This window comes from Actinia tenebrosa, unplaced genomic scaffold (assembly GCF_029948245.1).
Source record: "Actinia tenebrosa isolate PJP-AT-01 unplaced genomic scaffold, QUT_ActTen_1.0 PGA_scaffold7__59_contigs__length_16204524, whole genome shotgun sequence".
NCBI classification, from domain to species: domain Eukaryota; kingdom Metazoa; phylum Cnidaria; class Anthozoa; order Actiniaria; family Actiniidae; genus Actinia; species Actinia tenebrosa.
In genome coordinates this window covers 12,992,961-13,012,485 of record NW_028292584.1, presented here as the reverse complement: position 1 = coordinate 13,012,485, position 19,525 = coordinate 12,992,961, and the positions used below count along the sequence as shown (strand labels likewise).

At 44.3% G+C, this 19,525-nt stretch overlaps 3 protein-coding genes across 3 annotated transcripts in view; all 3 read right to left on the bottom strand.

Annotated features, from left to right (window-relative positions):
* LOC116289734 (uncharacterized) overlaps window positions 1-4,888 on the bottom strand; it is a 30,934-nt gene extending 26,046 nt beyond the window's left edge. Inside the window, exons 1-2 of the mRNA XM_089040243.1 lie at window positions 4,630-4,888; window positions 3,395-3,817 (exon numbers count right to left, since the gene is read on the bottom strand). Of these exons, the coding sequence (XP_088896369.1) occupies window positions 3,395-3,817; window positions 4,630-4,888 (682 nt within the window). The remainder of the gene's footprint in view (window positions 1-3,394; window positions 3,818-4,629) is intronic.
* Window positions 1-19,525, bottom strand: part of LOC148905681 (hemicentin-1-like) — a 160,891-nt gene that overhangs the window by 45,561 nt on the left and 95,805 nt on the right. The window lies entirely within an intron of this gene.
* On the bottom strand, window positions 717-2,846 carry LOC148905687 (uncharacterized). Its single transcript, XM_089040244.1, has one exon. The coding sequence runs from the start codon at window positions 2,844-2,846 to the stop codon at window positions 717-719; it is 2,130 nt and encodes a 709-aa protein (XP_088896370.1).

The window sequence follows — 19,525 nt, the reverse complement described above, 5'->3', positions numbered from 1 at the left end:
TATAATGACCAATAGTTATAAGAAATATAATAGTTCAAACATGGGTTCAAAGAATAGTCCAAGAGTCCAGCGTCCAAGAGTCCAAGAGTCCAGTCCATGTTTTACCCTATGCCGATAAAAAGGTATAGATAAATTATTGGTTGTGGAAGCCCTTGTACTATGTCTATGTCTATCATTAACATACGAAATATAATTCTTAAGATACTCAGGGCATTGGGCATTAACTATTTTGTGCATTAGACAAAGTTTCCTTAAACGTATAACGTCATCTATGGGTAACCAACCCAACTCACTAATTAGTTTAACCAAATTATCATAAAAACTTGCATCTAAAATTAATCTGGCACAGCGTTTTTTAATTCTTTATAATCGAAGCAAGTTCTCATTTTTGGTATTTCCCCATACTGTGCAGCAATATTCAAAAAGTGGTCTAATTAATGCGTTATACAACAGTTTTCTTAGCGGAAGATTAAGATATGTCTTAGCTCTCTTAAGTAAACAGATACGTGAATTTAACTTATTAATAAGAAAATCAATATGATTGTCCCAGTTCAAATGCTTGTCAATCTTGATGCCCAACAGCTTTTCATCCTCAGCTTCTTTAATAGGAGTGCCACAGAGAGTGAGGTGTAGCGATGGATTGCCAGAATGTGACAGCTTTTGCGTATTTCCAATAATCAAGTACTTTGTCTTTTTGTTATTGGGAACCATCTTATTCAGAGATAACCATTTGCTAACTCCGTCGAGACTGGTTTGGAGACCAAGCTGGATATGCGAGGGGTCACTGTTTGCTTCCCAGATGGTAGTGTCGTCAGCGTATGTGTCAACATTTGAGTTAGGAATTCCAATTGGGAGGTCGTTAATATACAGTGAAAACCTAAAATCGAGCCTTGCGGCACCCGCCGAGTCAGCGTCAGTGCGTCCGACAATGTTCCATTAATACAGCAGCGTTGTGTTCGATCTCCAATATATGATTTAAACCATTCCTGAGATGTGTTGGTTGCGTGATACTTGTCGATTTTTTGAAGCAATAAATCATGATCAACAAGATCAAACGCCTTGCTTAGATCAAGCAAAACAGTTCCTACGAGTTTTCGAGAATCCATAGCTTTAAGCCAATTGTCAGTAAGACTTAAGAGCGCAGTTTCACAAGAATGATGTGGTTGATAAGCTGACTGTTTACATTGAAGAAGATTGTTTGAGGTGAGGTATCCAAGATATGAATGTGCCACATGTCTTTCCAAGGGTTTAGATATTATTGACAAGATTGAAATTGGCCGGTAATTATTTCTGTCATGTACTGAATCTTTTTTATGAAGAGGAGTCAGTTTAGCTCGCTTGAAATTAGTTGGAAAGGTACCACTTCTGATGCTTGAGTTGTAGATATGTGTGAGTGAAGGAGCAATGGCATTTAGCGCCAGCTTTAAGGGTTTTATTCCTATTCCATCAAGTCCAGTAGCCTTGTTGTTTGCTATGCCGTTAATGTCCTTTATAACCTGCTGTGTGCTGATTGGTGGAATGTTGAACTCATTTGATTCACCAATATGAGAATTAATGAAGTCTACGAGTCGTTCATCTTGCTCCAATTTTGAGCCATCATCAGAGACAACAGAGTTAATATGTTGGGCATTGATAAAATGTTCGTTGAAGGAATTTGCAATTCCCATAGGACTACTAATTTGCTGTTCATTAACTTCAACAAAAGAAAAAGTAGTTGGACCAGGCTTAGTTGGAGCAACTCGCTTGAGGGTTTTCCATAGTTTTTTCGGATTGTCCATGTTTTTCATGATTTCATTTTTCATGTATGCTGCTTTTGCATTTGCAATCTTTTTCACCACCTGATTACGTATGTTCTCATACATTGATCTTGTAAGAATGTTCGACTTTGCACGTTTCTTAAACTGGTCCCTGAGGCGTATCAAATGCATTATCTCTTTATTCATCCAAGGTGACAAGTGTCTGTGTTTAACTCTTCTAGTGATAATGGGTATGTGATGATCCATAATTTCGTTGAAAATTAATTCCCAAATGTCCAGTTTGTTATCAACATCGTTGTAAATGTCGAGAAGAGACCATGGAGCATTTTCCATATCATAAATAAAGTCATCAGGGTCCAAGTTTTTAAGGTTTCGATAGGTGATCTCATCATGTCCACATTTCGGAAATTCTACTCCGCAAAATTTGTGTACTAAGCATACTGGGAAATGATCACTCATTCCATATACAGGAACGAAAGATTGAACTATACGATTAGGATGTGTTGTATAGACATGGTCAATCAATGTTGAACTATTATCGGATATTCTTGTAGCAGATTCAATTATTTGAGTAAAACCAGCGTCATTGAAAATAGTGATGAGATTACTTTTCTTCTTCTGTAGAATGTCAATGTTAAAGTCATCAACAACTATAATTTCGTTATACCGAGAGTAAGCATTGTCAATAAGTTTCATAAGGTAGTGACAAAAGTCAGTAGTAGAATTTGGAGGCCTGTAAATGACAATAAATAACAGTTTGGGACCTGCCTTGTGTTGTCTTACTTGTAAGCAAATGTGCTCCATACACACATCAGCAAATGTAATTCTTTCACACTGAAGAGTAGATCTAGTGTAAATCGCTACACCACCGCCATGATGCGTTGAAGATGAGGCTAACATTTCTCTATCTTGTCGGAATATTTGATATCCGTCGATATTAAGCTCATAATCTTTCCAGGTAGAGTTCAACCACGTTTCGCTGATAGCGAAAATATCCAACTTATTTAAATGTATCAGAGTATTAACTTCGTCAAAATGTGGAGGTAAAGACCTCACATTTAGATGACAACATCGCAGGCCTTTCGTCATGAAGGGAAAGTCAATAGCGAGCGTCCGCAATAACTTTGAGGGCCACAGAGTTATCAGTGTTTTTTAACTACTGTTATGTGTTTACCCTCTGCAAATAATTAAAGCTTATTATAGCGAGAATTGATTACAGTCATTTCTTTGAAAATATTTTCGTTGGGGATTTCCAGTCCATAATATCGGGGCGGTATCCGCAATGCGAGAGTTGACTGTACGTCTTACTTGGTTGGGGAGAGCAAAGTATCCTTAGGTTGATCTGAGGTAAAATACGAATTAGTACTATTAGGTGCCTCGGTAGGTGGGAGCGAGCATGTGCACTAGGGTTTTCAAAGGTTGACGTTTGTGAGCAAAAACCGATTATAGAAAGTCGCTATTTCAGATGCAGGTTACTGCTCGGGATGCATGGATGGATTACATGAATATTTCGTGCGCAGTAATTGCAATATTTCAAAACAAACAATATGCTTAATTTTATGTCTTTATATAGCAGTCTAATTCTAAGAATTTAGTCTAAATTTTTAATAATCTTATTAATATCTTCTTATTCATACCCTTAACTTGTAGTTCAATCGCATTTGGCCTGACACTTGGATTCAAGTTTGGAATTGTAACATCAATCCTGTACAGATATCTCACATCAGATTGAAGGGGATCAAACTTGGTTCCATCTTTGTTAGTGTCTTGAAGAAGTATGTTATTGATTAAGAAGCTGGCAAACCCTCTGGGTGAAACATAACTCGCATTTAGAGCATACAGTGTAGCATTACTAACCCTGGGAGGACCACTGGAATAATAATTTGCTACTTCCACCTTTGTTTGATCAAGTTGACCATGTCTGAATCTGAAGATAACGAAACCAACAAACTGATCATTGACATCCAGCTCAAACTCCCATTGCAGTTTGACATCTGCACTGTTATGACCAATAATAACAACAAGTGGGTTCTGAGTTACTTCAATAAATTGAAAACAATCTGGAAAAAGAAAGAATAAAGTAACTATTTACAGTGCACTATAAACTACTAAAGTGTACATGTTTGGAACATTTCCCAAAGGTTGAATGGGATTGATTGTTTTTAAAATTAACACTTTTCAAATACATTCCATTTTATTCTGAATGATTGCGAATTTATTGATTCCCTTTTCCTTCATTTTGTTTAAAAAAGCATCCAGTTTAGCGCTTATTTATCTTTTCAAAGGCAAACAAAGGACTGGCCCACTCAATATACATATACATGTACAACAATAGACTTTAGCTCTAAGAGCTAATATCCACTTCGAGAAATACGAGGAAAAGAAAAGGGAATTAAATGGAAAAAAATACATAATAATTAGAAAAAATAACAACATTACGATATAAAGATGGATAAATGATTACATTTTTCATAATAGCATTGATCAGCATTGATACACCTACTTGCAAGAACGTTGTCATACGAAAATAGAACATTAGTGATTTAGTGGGATAGGAGTTATACTAAAATACAAAAGAAGATCACTGAAGCTGAACTTTTTCTTTTGCCTTTTAATATATTCCTTTCTCACTAAATTACTAATGTTCTAATATCGTATGACAACGTTCTTGCAAGTAGGTGTAAATATAAACGTAATATTATGATTTTAAAATCTAAGGACCACATTGCGAACTTGAAAATGTTGATTTCTTTCATTCTTTGTAAGACTAATCCAGTCTATGGACTTACTCCGTGAAAGTGATTATAAGGTCTAGGTTAGTTATAGGTTTTCAGCTAATCGTATAAAAGGACGAACAGACGAACAGACGAACAGACGAACAGACGAACAGACGAACAGACGAACAGACGAACAGACGAACAGACGAACAGACGAACAGACGAACAGACGAACAGACGAACAGACGAACAGACGAACAGACGAACAGACGAACAGACGAACAGACGAACAGACGAACAGACGAACAGACGAACAGACGAACAGACGAACAGACGAACAGACGAACAGACGAACAGACGAACAGACCAATAGAACAATAGACTTAGGTATTTTGGACAATTACTTGTGGTCATCATCCTCTCTTCAGGCTTTCAAAAAAGGTATCAGGATAAGCTTGATCTGACCGAGTTGACAAATAAATTTTAGCACATTATATTTATATAGTCATATACCATTCCCATAATAACGTTACATTATATTCAGATAGTCATAAATTATATTTATATATATATAGTCATATAGCTTTTTTATTTTTTTATTTTTAGTTTTCTAAAAGTACTTTAGTAAAGGGGAGTCAGGATGGCGTGGTGGTAAGAAGCTCGTCTCTGAGGTCCGGGTTCGAATCCCAGTCGCCCCATGTGAGCTGAGTTGGTTGGTTCTCTTTCTGACTCCGAGGGTTTTTTCCGATCCACCGGTTTTCTTCCCTCCTCTCAAATCATCCCTAACTAATTCAAACTGGTTAGAGCTGTGCTCCGGGGCCATACATGGACTGTATAGCGGCTGCCAGAGGCGCATTCACATGCTTTCAGTTCGACCCCGTTGAGCTGCGCCACTGCTGTACTTGCGGTGGTGATAAGCAATGACAAGTTTTTTTAAAATTTAAGGTGACTGCCTACATTTGGAAAACGATTTAAACTTTTTTTCATTACATATTAGATATAACTTAATATATGTCTTGTCGCCTCTGCACGAAAGACCAGGAAACATGCTTTTGCGAGTCAGCTTAATTCCTCTACAAAGCTAGACACGACTGAATGCTTCTACTCCTCTGTAGTGTTGGGATCCCTGTGTTAAGTGAGAGTATTATGGACTATTCAGACATGGCATGACTGAGTTTTGTAAGCGAGAATGAATGCAATGAAGGTCAATAAACAAGGCTTAGATGCCTTGAATTCTACTTATAATATCAGCAGCAGTAAGGGGGACTCGCGGTCAATGTCAAAGATTTACGGGTTTTACAGGCGGTTTAAGGAAGGCGCCGGCAGCGGGAATAAGCCGCGCGATAAGTCCTTACTGCTGCTAGTTGTCGAACCGCAAACGGAGGTTAAAATATCCTTTACATATAGATGGACACCATCACAAGCATTCGAAATAAAACTGTGCGCCGACTGCGAACTCAGGTGTTGGATCGTCTGGATGCTGACTTTGCCTTCACAACATTTATGGAGGGAGATACGGACGAGACGATGACAGAAGAAAGGGCTGAAAGAATAATTAACTTAATACCCGAAGGTAACTACCGGTTGAAGCTAACGTTCATAAAGTATTTAGACGGCGAGTGGATGATAGAAAAGGGGCGCAATCCTATCAGGGCGTCTGGTAAGAAGGACCTGTTTGTCTTAAACGAAAACACACGCCCGGGAGCATTGGTAGGAATAGACATGCTGTTCTACGAGGTTGCTTACCCGGTTACCGTAGTCATTTACGGTGCGTACGAGATAAAGACGCCAGACGTTAAGAAGTTGAAACCGATGCGACATCCCGGTAACTGCGTAGGGAAGTTAGTAAGAGAGTTCTTTGAAGACTCCTCTCGGGGCGGTAAACTGACTTTAAAGAGAAGAGAAGCCATCAGGAAATGGGAAAAAGATACTAATAGGACCGGAGGGTCGATAGATAACATCAAGAAGTTAGAAACGGCGCTGGAGAGGCGAATCCATGTGAAAGATATTACCGACGGCTTCATTTACTCCGGGACGCATAAGTACGGCGGCCGTGGTGCACCTATCGTAATTTACCAACACAACGGGCATGCGTGGCGAGAACTTAGATTCCCACGAAAAAAAGAAACCAAGGTCTACAAGGAGTCGCCACTTGCAGATTTAATCCACGAGAACTCCGTTTGGCTAATGGATTCAGAAGGAAGTCAGTTTATGACGCAAGACGGTACTCTTTACCGCCCCGAAGTTGAACACCAGCGCATCCAAAGCGCGTGCGAGACCTTAGGAGAAGACTTCTCAGACGAAGTGCTTAGCTCCCGTAGTTTGGACTTTCTGGCTGCCAAGAAAAGAAACGGCTGGAAACCCACGCCGGCAGAGTTCAAAGACGTAGCCAAAGCATGCGTAGAACACGGCCACGGAGGCCTATGGAACATGGAGTACGACGAAGACGAATACGTGTCGCTGGATATGAAACATTGCTATCCTGCCAGTTTCAAAGGCCTCGGCGATTGTAAGGAATATTACGACCGTTACGGACATCCGGACTCCCAGTTCTTCCGCGTGGCTTTAGATGGTAAGTACGATGCGCCAGCTACAGGATTCGTTAGATTGACCAGTTGGAAATTCGCAAAGAACTTGCATCCAATAATCTACGCGTGGTATGGAAAGCACTTGCAGGAGAAGGAATGGATACCCATACCGCTGTTAAAGTTCTTCGAAGAGCGTAAGCTGCTTACCTACGCGGCGCATGAAGCCATACTTTGTCATAGCGCCTTTACACAATGGCTCCCAGAGCACAACCCCACAGCGCGAATTGTTATAGGTAAATTCACACAGGGCGCTAAAGAAGGAGAAAAACATATGCAGCGACGCCTGATAACAGACGAAGGAGAGTTAAGCTTCCTTATTAAGCGCGCCCATGAACAAGGAACAATGGTGTCTGTGGAGAAATGGGACTACTTCATAGAAGGTCAGAAAGAACAGAAATGGAATGCATTGTGTTACTACCAAGACCATCGACCGCAATATTACCACCTGCGTGCGAGTATGTTAGCATATGCGCATATTAACCTTCTCGCGATGCTGCTGCGGTTCGACAAAGAGGACATCCCGCGCGTAGCCACGGATTCCCTATACGTGAAACCGCACGTCTTAGAAAAGATGCAAGAATTCTACACCGACGATGAATTAGCAGAAAGTGGCCAATGGCGCGTCAAAGACGAAGAAATAAAAGCCTGGAGAGAACGCGTAGAATATCACGGAGAAAATACTTGGGGCGTCGGAATGCCCACAATGAGGCCCATGCCAACCGTAAAGGACCCCATTTCCTACCAACGCTTCTCTTACCTTTACGGTACGGGAGGCAGCGGTAAGACTACGCGTGTGTTAGAACTCTTTCCGGCCTTAAAGGTGCTAACGCCAACGCATCGTTTGGAAAGAGAACTATGCGAAATGGGCCACGACGCGCAGACCTACCACAGCTTCTTTCGTTGGAATGGCCAAAAGTGGGTGCCAGAAGCCATCCACGACATACCTCCGGTGATACTTTTGGATGAGATTTGCACCGTACCTTTGGAAATCCTCAAAGAATTCGTAGAGTTCCTCCGTGGAAAGTGTCAAGTAATATTCGCCGGAGATCCCTGCCAGCCTCCTCCAATAGCCGGAGAGATGCCCCACGAATGGCTAAAGGGGTTCGTAGACCATGCGGAGGAAATTAACACCGACTACCGCAGCAAGGATCAAGTAAGAAACCTGAAAGCGGAATTAAGGGGCCTTAGTGACGCCGACCAATGCAAGACGCTGCGCAAACGCGTACGAGCGAAGAAATACGAAGACTTCCTTTACACGTGGCATCCAAAGGATCTGGTGCTGAGCAGCAAACGCGCAGCACAGTCGCGCATACAAAAAGATTTGCTAAACATACACCGAGAGCACTTCCCTACGCATCCCGTACCTGTTTGCTACAAACCCCACGACACCCGCATGCAAAAAAGAGACGTCTGGGTACCTGGTACCGACATCCAACTGCAAAATGCGGTAACGCATGATAAAGCCTGGGTACCCATAGAAAAGGTGGAAAGGATTACCTCCCATCCAGACTGGCGCTTGGGCTATTGTATGACAGTCCACAGCGCGCAAGGGCTTACCATAAAAGAAACCTTATGGATCATAGACCAGCGGCTGTGTTGGAGCAACCTTATCTACACCGCCGTAAGCCATGTGGAGTATGCCAAACAGTTGAAGAGAAGCTGGGGGCCGCAATTGCGCTACGATGAGACGCCAGAAGAAGTAGCCAAAGAAAACATTGCCAAGAAACTCCTTCGCTACTAGCGCCACGACGAAGAAAAAAATATGACGTTCGACCTATGCGTGGACGACGTCTATAAGAAAGGGGCGCGGTGTGCCAAGTGTAACATACCTCTACTATAGAGGTTTGACCCAAATGACGATCAGCAGTTCTCCGTGGATCGCATAAATAATAAGCGCGGCCATTGCAGAGGCAACGTAAGACTGACATGCCTAGAGTGTAATCGGGCGCGTGGAGCAGCACTACTCTGAGTCTTTGGGGACTATGAGCAGCTCTTCCATGACAAATCCACGACTCGGGCCATTTAGGTAATACAACACGGGTTGCCCTTCCTTGGTGACGGACTTTGAAATCTCATAGGTTTCCAAAGACCAGTTAGGATCCGTGGCTCTCTTACTGCCACCTTCGAGTTCCCCCGGCTGATAGAGGTATCTGACCACTATGTCGCGGGGGAGCTTTTTTTCCTTTAGTCCGACCGCCCTCGAACTTCTGACGTAGGACTTGTGTTCCACGTGTTTCTTTTTTATGGCATCCTTGGGTTTTATTCCCGTAGCCCTGGCCGCCTCGTTGTTCAAAGTCGCGATGACCTGGGGGAGCCGCTGTGTCCATTCCCTGTTGCGTTTGGAGGGATCTTCCAGCTCTTTCCAATACTGGTACCCAAAGAGACGCTCGGCCAAGGTCTTATTGAATCTTTCGACGATGCTCTGACCCCTGTGGTACTCAGCTTCGGCTCTCCTAATTTTAGTGCTGTGGTCTTTCAGGGTCTCAGTAACCACGCCCATGAACTCTGTCCCCGCATCCACTTGCAGCAGCTTGGGCCATTTCAAGACGCGCTTATAAATCCTACCTAGGGCTTCTGCGACTTCCCCAGAATCCTTGCTGGTTATGGGTTCGGCGTCCTTGTATCTGCTTGCGATATCGACTACGGTCAAAGCGTATCTATAGGTCTTCGTTCTTACCTTGTCGTGCGGTAAGAAAAGCAAGTCCGCCTGATGAACTTCATTAGGGGTATTTACGGTAAAGCTGGGCCTGGGAATGTACTTCGGCACGGGAAGATAAACCTGCCAGAGGGTTTGTTTTCTTAGCCAGTTCTTAGCCGTTTCTTCTGATACCCTGGCCGCGGTCGCGAGTTTCTTGATAGCCGACGCTCCTTTCAAATAGCCTTCAGGTCCATAGTAAATCCTTTTGAGTTTGTCCTCTACGCGGCCCATTATATGAATTCCAAAACGAGATTGATCTTACGTCCGTTAAAATCCACCGTCTTTCCGTCCACTTTAATGGTGATGTTTATGCTTTCTACCAAATTAGACAAATCATAGCTTAAAGAAATGGGAGCGTATTCTACCAGGTCAAATGGATTACCTTTGGGCAGAAACTTGGACATAAGAGAAGACTTTTCTCCATCGTTGTAACTATGGACCAAGTCGCAATAGACTTCGTAAGAGGATGCGACTTTCCATTTCACAGGTATGACTGTGTCGGTAATTGTCTTGCCTGAGGCACATAATAATGACCCCAATGGGTCAGACTTTCCAAAAGTTACTGAATAGTTTGGCATATTATGTTTGAAGGTCACTTCGTGCGGCAATCCTGTGGTGAGCGTATAACCGTGTTTTGCTAATTCCTTAGCAAGGGTGATTGGTGTGTAATGTCCATCGGGCAGCAATACGCCTTGATAATTGCCGCCGCCTTTATGCTCAGTGATCAAGGCATTGACTAAATTATACCAAGAATTGTACAAAGAACAACTAACCAACCGAACTTTATGGGCTTTGATGGGAGGATTCAGATAAGTGGTAAAGTTATTCTTGTCGCTTTCCAAAAAGACGATCATTATATTCTAGGCGCCAAAGGCGCCACTAGAGGCTAAGCGCAGCTTAGACTAAATACGCCAAAGCTACGCCCCCTGCCAGCCCTGCGACTCCTACGAAGACCAACTCATTGTCTTTTTGTTTCTTAGAAGGCTGATAGTAATTCTTAAACTGAGGCTTTCTTAACCCCGTTAATGCCGCGGGGTGTGCTTGCGCATAAAGTTTAAAGGCGTAGTCTGTATTTTCAAAGTTCTTATCCGCCTGCATTTTGTCTTGGTAGTTCTTGTCCAACCAATCCCTGTAAGCTTGTCTTTTTTCATTCCAAGCTGCCACGTCCCTTTGATATTTCTCCAGCGCTAAGTCGTGTCTCTTCCTTTCGGCGGCTAAATATCCGCTTTTGTCGCCTCTGACTAATCTATCCAAATACTGACCACCATAATTAGCTCCAGTGAATGCTAAAGCTGCAATAACTCCACCTGCGACCACGCTAGCCATATATATTAGAAAATCACAGATATTTTCACGAGTTACGTCGTTGGCAGGTACTTTTCCTTCCGTAGGTAATCCTTTACCATGATAGCCCCGCCTACGGCAGCGGTCATCTTAGCAAAATTAGCGAAGCTCTTGCTTGGGTCTTCAGTAAAGTCTTCTTTGAGCACTTTCTTACCTACCCAACCAATACCCGCAACAATAGAAGTAATAATAGCTGCTTCTTCAACAGTTTTCAATAACGCGGTTGACATTATATTACAAAGCGAGAAGGTTATTACTCCATTTCAGGGATCTTACTTTTTCTAACAGCCGGTTCCACGGGTGCGTGCACGGGCGCGTGATATGTTGGCGGTTCTACCTTTTTCGTTGCCCGCCATTGTAAGTAAAGGCTGCCTGCTGCTATAGCAACTCCTAACGCGCCAATGACGTACCCAGGATTGATAAAGGATTCCTCTTCTCTTTCCTCCACCTTTTCTCCTTTTTTGGCTTTGTTCTTCCTATTCATCTCCGCGAGCTTCTTACCGGCAGCGACTCTGCCCGGAGATTTAGCCTTGGTAATCTTTTGCTCCTCTTGGGGCTGCTCTACCTTCGACTCTGGTTCACTCATTTATATCTAAGGACTTGAAGGACTTGATAAGTACTTGACTAAGTACTTAAGGACGACTTGGAAATAACCTGGGCGCAACCTGACCAAGTACTTAAGGACGACTTGACTAAGTACTTGAGGCGACTTGATCAGGTACCTCAGCAAGTGCTGCCTGGAAGACCTTTTCGACTTCTCTGTCCTTTTTGAAGTCCTTCCAAGAGGCACCAAAGGTGCCCGCAAGTTCCTTCAAGTCGACGTGCTGAGCTACGTGAAGTGCCGCAGAGGCGACTGCCATTAACTTACCGCACTTCAAAGACAACCAGCCGCAGGTTATCTTAAGTTCTTGGGCGATGACATAGTCCTCGCTAATGTCCTTCCGCAGTTGCTCCACGTCGTCTATGGGCAGTGCAAGTCCAAGCAATTTAGTTGCAAGTCGGATAGCGGAGTCTGCTACGGCGTCCGTGGTCTTACTTGCAAGGGCAGCCTCATACCTCTTATGGAATTTCTTGACTTCCTCTTCCGACAACTTATTAACCTGCTCATGGCTAAGTTCCTTACCTATCATTTCTTTACACTTCCCCGAAGACACAAGGATGTTAAGTTGTTCCTTAAGGTTACTTTCGTCTAACTGCGCGGGGACTTCATCTAAGAGCTGCTCAATATCCATATACATTAGGAATCAAAGATTCCAACCGTGTAGGGAAACCTCAAAGAGAAGATCATCTTGGAATGTTGGTGCGTTTTTAGGTGCCGCATGTATTCATGCAACTGTTCCTTGGATATCTCACCGCCGTAGTCGCTTAAGATGGTTTCCAGGTCAGACTTACTGGGCGTGTAGAAGACGACAAGCGATCCTATGTTTTCCCTAAAGGGCTTAGAGACACTGGTAAGCTGCTGGGAGAGCAACCAAACGCTAATATTGTCCTGTCTGCCGCTAAAGGCGAGCTTCACCAACTCCGAAGTGCGTCTTTTTACGTCGTCCCCGCAGGCAATGTCATCCAATATGAGAAGTGCCTGCGTATCTTTAGGGAATTGTTTGTGCCAAAACTTAAGATGGCTGGATAACTCGTTAGGGTCTAAGATATCTACGAAGAAGTCGTCATCTTTCACTCCTATGCCTTCCCAGGTGCGGTTATTCACGTAGGTGGGGCATAATAGCACAATATAGTCGAAGCGGTATCTAAAGGGTCCTAATAGCTGCTCCACGACGAATTGGGTCTTTCCGCAGCCGGTGGGTCCTACTATCAGAGCATTGCAGGGAATATGGTTCGGATCCATTATATATACGATGGACCCAGTGGACGCAGTAAGAAGGATTGCCACCGACGCAAAAGATAAAAGAGACACCATAGAAATGCAAAGGGAAGAGATCGATCGGCTGAAAGAGCGCGTGCAGGAGTTGTACGATGAAATGTGCGGTCTGAAGCGCGCAGAACGGTTTGGCGCCCTTTTGACGATGGCCGGTTGGGCAAAAGAGTCCGTTAAGGACTTCATGCGGTATCCCTTATAAGGGTTAATAAATTCTTATTATATAATGAAGTGTAAGGATTGCGACAGGGAGTTCAGTAGCAAACAGGCTTTGCAGTATCACCAAAAAAAGAAGGTATGTTTTAAAGAGGTGGATAACGTCACCACCTGTGGCACTTGCAGCCGACAGTTTAGCAGTAAACAGGCGCTGCGATATCACGTGGAAGGAAGGGTGTGTTTGAAGTCTAAGGAAAGACGCTGTGCTGATTGCAATCGGCTATTTAGCACGCCCCAAATGTTGCAATACCACCAAGAAAATAGGGTGTGTTTAAAGGATGTATGTGCGCGCTGCGATGAAGATCTCACGGACGCATGGCATCAACATAGATGTCGTGGTAATTATGATTTGGACGTCGTATGCGAGGAGCATGGTGATATCGCTGCGAGATGTTGCCCAGCGGAAACCATAAGGAAGTTAACTCTTCGTAAGAAAGAAATAGACCAACGCTTTACGGAGTTCGACCGCGCCGAAGGTACGCGCTGGGAGAACGCAGAGTATTGGAGTGCGCCCTGTGACGCGTGTGGCGGCTTAAGGAAAGGAGATGATCATATCTGGCAGTGTTTGTGCCCGCAACATCATCCCCGCGGTTTTAAGGAGTACTTGGATCATTTTGATGATTGGCATGCTCAAAACATGGAGGTAAGGAAAGCCCGTAAGTAAAGTAGGGTTTGCGCAAAGAGTCTCAAAATGCACTCTTATATTTATTAATATTCTTTGATTGTTTATTAAGAATAAAAGAAGAAACATTAATAAATATAAGGACCCCTTTTGTAGAAGGTATGCAGAACTCAATAAGAAAAGAAGAAACATTAATAAAAATAAGGACCCCTTTTAAAGGTATATGCTAGCCTACGCAGCCGCCTTCTTAGGAGGATTCCTAATCGCCCTTTCAATATATGGACTGTATTACTTGCGAACTACCTGCCGACTGCATTACGCCACCGATACCCAAACCGCGTAAAAAATACACCTGCCTTCATTGCGACAGGGTATTCTCCGAAGGATTCTTTGTGGGGCATTGGCGCTCCGCGGATCCTAAAGCGCAGCGGGCGCTTAACTACAAAGAGGAGATGGAGTGACTCTTCTTTCAATGTCAAACTTCCATCGGCCATTTACCTTACCATAGCTGCGTAAGTGGGTGAATTCCTCGCCCTGAATTACGTACCGCACGCAATCCGGCGCCCAAAGGGAATATTCCTTGCCTTCTAAGTCTTTGAGGACTAACCGTAAACGGTCGATGTCTTCGAAGACGACGTAATTTTTTATTTCGTATGCTTTACCGTGGACAAGATCACGCCAGTGAGTCAAGCTGAGCTTCATTATACCTATGGAATATCTTTAGGTGCGTTTTCAAAGTGGCGTAGGACTTAAACCGCTTTACACAGCCCTTACAGGGAATACGAATACCATCCGCGTAATCCATCAGGGCACGGCAGATAATGTCGTAATCGTTGCTAACCATCGTTAGGTAACCATTTACGTCAAGCTGCGAGATTTTCTTAGATTGCTTCGCGGATAAGACGCCGTTTCCTTTTGGGGTTTTCAACTCGATACACAACCCGCGGTATTTCTTATGCGCATTTAGGATTAAAAGGTCGGGTTGACCGGCTTGGTAGCCTTTTCGCCAGCAGGTTATTCGCTTGCTGTCTGAATCTTGAAGTTCGCCAAGACCCGGCGCTATGATGAAATCGGGGTAAAACCTACGTGTGTAGTCGACGACCTTCGCGTGTAGGTCGGCTTCATTTTCGATCTTAAATACTAACTTGTTTGGGCCGCCAAGCCGCCTTTCTATTGCATATTTACCCGTTTTCCTTAGCGCGGGTAGGACTTCCTCAAAGACCCAATCACGAAACTCCACAGCTTTGGGTAGTTTGGAGCTAAATATCAGTTCATACAAGCCAGGTTCGGATATAAACACTGCATTTGGTTGCGTAGTAAAGGAGCGGTGATTCGCAGCCCCTTGTAGATCAACCCATTTTTTCTGGTATTTCTCAGATACGTGTGCTCTAATTGCATCTCTAGGGCGCTCATAGCCCAACGCCAAAGCCACCTCCTTTGCTTTGAAGTACAAAGTTTCGCCTTGCACTATGCATTGCAGTTTGGTGTCGTTGTTTTCAAATACGCGAAGCATTGTATATTTAAGAAATATTTTAACATTAATATGCAACGCTCTTTAGCTGATTCATTTCCACGCTCAGTTGCGCGTCAGACACGACGAAGACGTAGCAGTTTATTTTGTCGCCGTCGCCCGCGGAGGCATTCTTGGTGCGTTTGATCTCTAATGTTATGCCATCCTGCGTATTTACTAGACGTAAACCCTGACCATGTAGGTCTTCGTCGTTAATGGTGCGCATGTCAATCCATAACGCATATTTGTCAGTAAAGAATTCCTCGGGGCTAATTTGGTCGCCAAACTTGCGCATGGCCTCTCTGTACACGTCTGCGGGCTTTATCCCCTGGGAGTAGACCTTGTTTGGAACGCCGTTTATGTTGACCCCTACGTTAGTAATGTTAGGGTTGTGAAAGGCTTCGGAGTCGCGCTTACCGGCCTCGTAGGGTTTGGCAAACACCAACATTAACCCCGTGAGACTTCTTCTGGGGAGGTTAATACTTTGGTTGATAACCTCATCCGTCTTATCCAAGAAGCTAAACGTCTTATACATCACTACGTGGTCGTAAAGGAATGCCTTGCCAGAGCTGTACTCCATGCCAGCGCTACGGGCCAGCTCTTCGCTGTACACCGTTTCGTACTGTAGCTCTAAGTTGGTGATAGAATAGGGATCCACGGCTCCGCTAATTGCGCTGTCCATTCCTCCTATGACGTTCGTAGTGTCCGCCAAGGTTACTTCAAACTGTAACTCGGATAACTGCCTGGGGTAGTACACACCATGACTCGTAATTACTTCGAAATCCAAAGGGATAACGTACTTGCTACCATAGGCGGTCTTTACCCTTGTTGCGTCTGCTACTGCGGTTGCTCCACTGGAGTCCGTAGGCGCGGGGTTAGTATCGCTGCGAAGCTTACGAAGAATAACGCTTCCAATTCCCTGCTCTATCTTTTGTGCACGGTCAAAGGCTGTTAGCCACAGATCCTTATACGTGGTGTACAGGTCGTACCTATTCAAATCCAAGAGGGATTCCCCTGCGAACTTGATTCTCATCTTAGAAGCGAGGTTCCTACCCACGTTATTGACGGTATAGCGCTTGTCCTTGGTGGTTGGTTGTATTGCTAGGTCAAACCTTAAAGCCAAGGTACCAGGAACCAATACTAGGTTATCCGTTAGGCGGGGCACGCCTACGTACAGGGTTTTCCCTGGCTTTGCGCTGCTGGGGGTAAAGGTGACCCGGTGAAAGGTGCGTTCTGCTTTCAGTCCGCCAACCTGCTTAGGTAATACGTTGGGATTTAACTTTGAGCTTATCATATATAATGGAAGTAGAAGGAACGGATCCAGACTTTGACCCCACCACTGAGGAAGGTCAGGCTGACATTAACGACGGTGACGAAGAACCGCTGCTTCCCACCCAACAAGTCGACGATTCCCTAAGGGATAGGATTGCAAAGGCCTTAAGACATCCCAAAGCACGCGAGTACACGTTTCCGCGTGAGCACATAGAGCTTCAAAACATGGGCGAGCCGGAAGCAGCCGCACGGGAAACCATAGAGTGGGCGACGCAAGAGCTAGAGCTGCGCTACGACAACTTTGATGCTGACGACGTAAAGCTCACAGAACGCGGAAACAAAGTTCTCATAAGCGTTCAAGACCTAAGATTTCCTGACAAAGACCGCTGGACAAAACCGCAAAACCTCTTTGATGAGAATGGTGACGTTAGGGGTGACGTCTCAAGATTAAAGGGCTTTCAGCGTGCCACCAGAAGCATGTTAGAGCGGCTGGAGACCTTAAATGAAAGGGTCGCGCTAGAAAAACGCGTCGAGGAACTACAAGAAACGTTAAAAGAAAGGGAGGAAGAATACGCAAAGCAAACTCAGCTAATTGTCGATGCTGAAAAGAAGTTCGGCAACGAAAGAATGGTAGAAATGAGAAACCAGGTGGATCAGGCCCTGCGCGAAAGAGATAAAGCACAAAGGGACTTAGAAGAAGCTAAAAACTCAGGCGCCTCGGTGGAAGCACTGCGGGAAACGTTGGAAGAAAGGGAGGAGGAATACATGAAGCAAAACCAGCGGCTTGCCGACGCACATAGAAGGGAGGTCGAATTCAAAGAGCAAGACATAAGGGATCTGGTAGACCAAAGGAATGAGATTCGACGTGAAAGGAATAAATTACAAAAGGATCTTGATCTCACCCTGCAGGCGTTGGACGTAAAAAGCGAAAACCTGCGGGCTGAAATGTCTGACTCCTTGGTAGAAAGGCGAATGTTAATGTCTGAAATCAATGCAAAAACAGATCAAATTCAACAGAAAGATCAAGCCATCAAAGACTTAGAGTATGAAATAGAACGACAGCGGGGGGTAATCGAAGATCAAGAACGCCCTGAGGAAGAAAAGGAGGCAGCTCAAAAGGAAATAGAAAATCTAGAGGTACGCCTTGCGGAATTGCGGGTGGAAAAGGAGAAGTTGGAGAAAGAATTAGGGCTTACCACCAAGGAAAAGGTAAAAAGAGCCCTTTTGAAGTATGGTGTTCCGCTGGCATTTGCGGTTGCTATTTCGAGCGTAGTAGGAGTTATCCTTAGCTCCCTTAAGGCTACAGGCGCGGGCGTAAAGAAATTAGGCAATGGACTAACGGACTTGGGAAAAAAGATGGTAGCCGGTCTTCCTGGGCTGCTGGGTAGCGTTCTTGGCCTGGCACTTAGGGCCGGCGGAGAACTGCTAAAGTTTGTGGGGAATAACATTTGGATATTAGTCGTAGCTATTGGGGTGGTACTCCTGAAGAAGATGAAGGCTTAATCTTATCCTTGTGTATTACTGGTGGCTTATCGTCGTCGGGCGCCCGAGGCGTCCTCGACTGGGGATAAGTAAAGATAGTATTCGCACCGCCTTGATAATGCGGAACTAGCGGCAGCACACTCATGGTGCTAATGGTCTTATGATTCCAAACAGCGTCCACCACGTCACCCTTAAACGTCGCGGCATTAAATACGACGAAGCCTTTATACTTATCACCTCCTGCGGTGTCGCTGGGGCGAAGTTGAAGCTTCGCGTATTGACAATTAACTATCATATGAAAAGTCACCGGCGACTGATTTTCCCTACTACTTGAAGCCTCATACGTAAAGTGTGATGGGTGCCTGTTATTTACTTTTTTTCTATATGGAAATAGTGGAGTGTTGGTCTCATCTACTATCCTAAACCCAAGATTACAGCTATTGCGTAGGTTAACGTCAAGGGTGCATATTAGTAATCCTAAACCCCCAACCTTTACCCAAATTCCGGTATCAAACCACTCATCCCCTTGGTAATAAATCTCCCCTAAATAGTAATGAAAGCCTTCTTCCTTTACGTGTGGGTTCATATATCTATAGACTCATTACCGTAAGGGTGCTAATGGTAGCGTGATTATAGGCTGTATCCCTTTGATTTTCTATGCTATTTACCGTAACCTTTCCCGTATCGTCTACTCTTATCTGCAGCTTTACCTTCCCATGGCAATCGGCCACCATGTGGAAAGTCCAAACCGATAAATTCTCAGCGCTGGCTGGGTTGGGCTCTACGGAGAAATGCGCAGGCTCCCTGTTGTTTGTCTTATTTCTCATAGGCTGCAGTACGCCGTTGTCATCCAGGAACCTAAAGCCGACGTTGGCATGGCTGCTCGTGCCAATGCAAATACTACAAAGGATTAACTTCTTTCCCGAGTAGTTCAAATTCACGGACATGCCCGTGACATCAACCCAAGACGCCTGGGTGTATTTTTTCTCGCCTGTGTAAGTCGTATAGACACAATCTACTCCAGCTACGTAGGGGTTGTTCATCGCCATATATAATAACTCAGACCAATGCTTGCAGCTACTAAGCCGGCTTTTAATAAGTCATGGTCATATTCCTCAGGTATCGCAGGCAAAACTTTCTTCGATGGTTTCTTAACTACGGGTAGCTTCGTTTCGTGTACCTTTTTTGGCTTCTCCACGAAGTGCGGAATGTTCCTAAGAGTGTCAGAGTTCACGTCGTTCACCCCAAACTTCATATCCTTAGTAGCTCGTTGAAGTTTGTTGTTGTATCCTACTACAGAACCAGTATTTATAGATAAGTTACTAGGCATTAACCAACAACCCGGTGCTACTGCATAGTCCAACCTCGTCTTAGAATTTTGTATAGCTAGTTGGTAACGCTGTACGCCCTTGCTAATGTCACCCTCCAAGATTGAACTTTCGAATA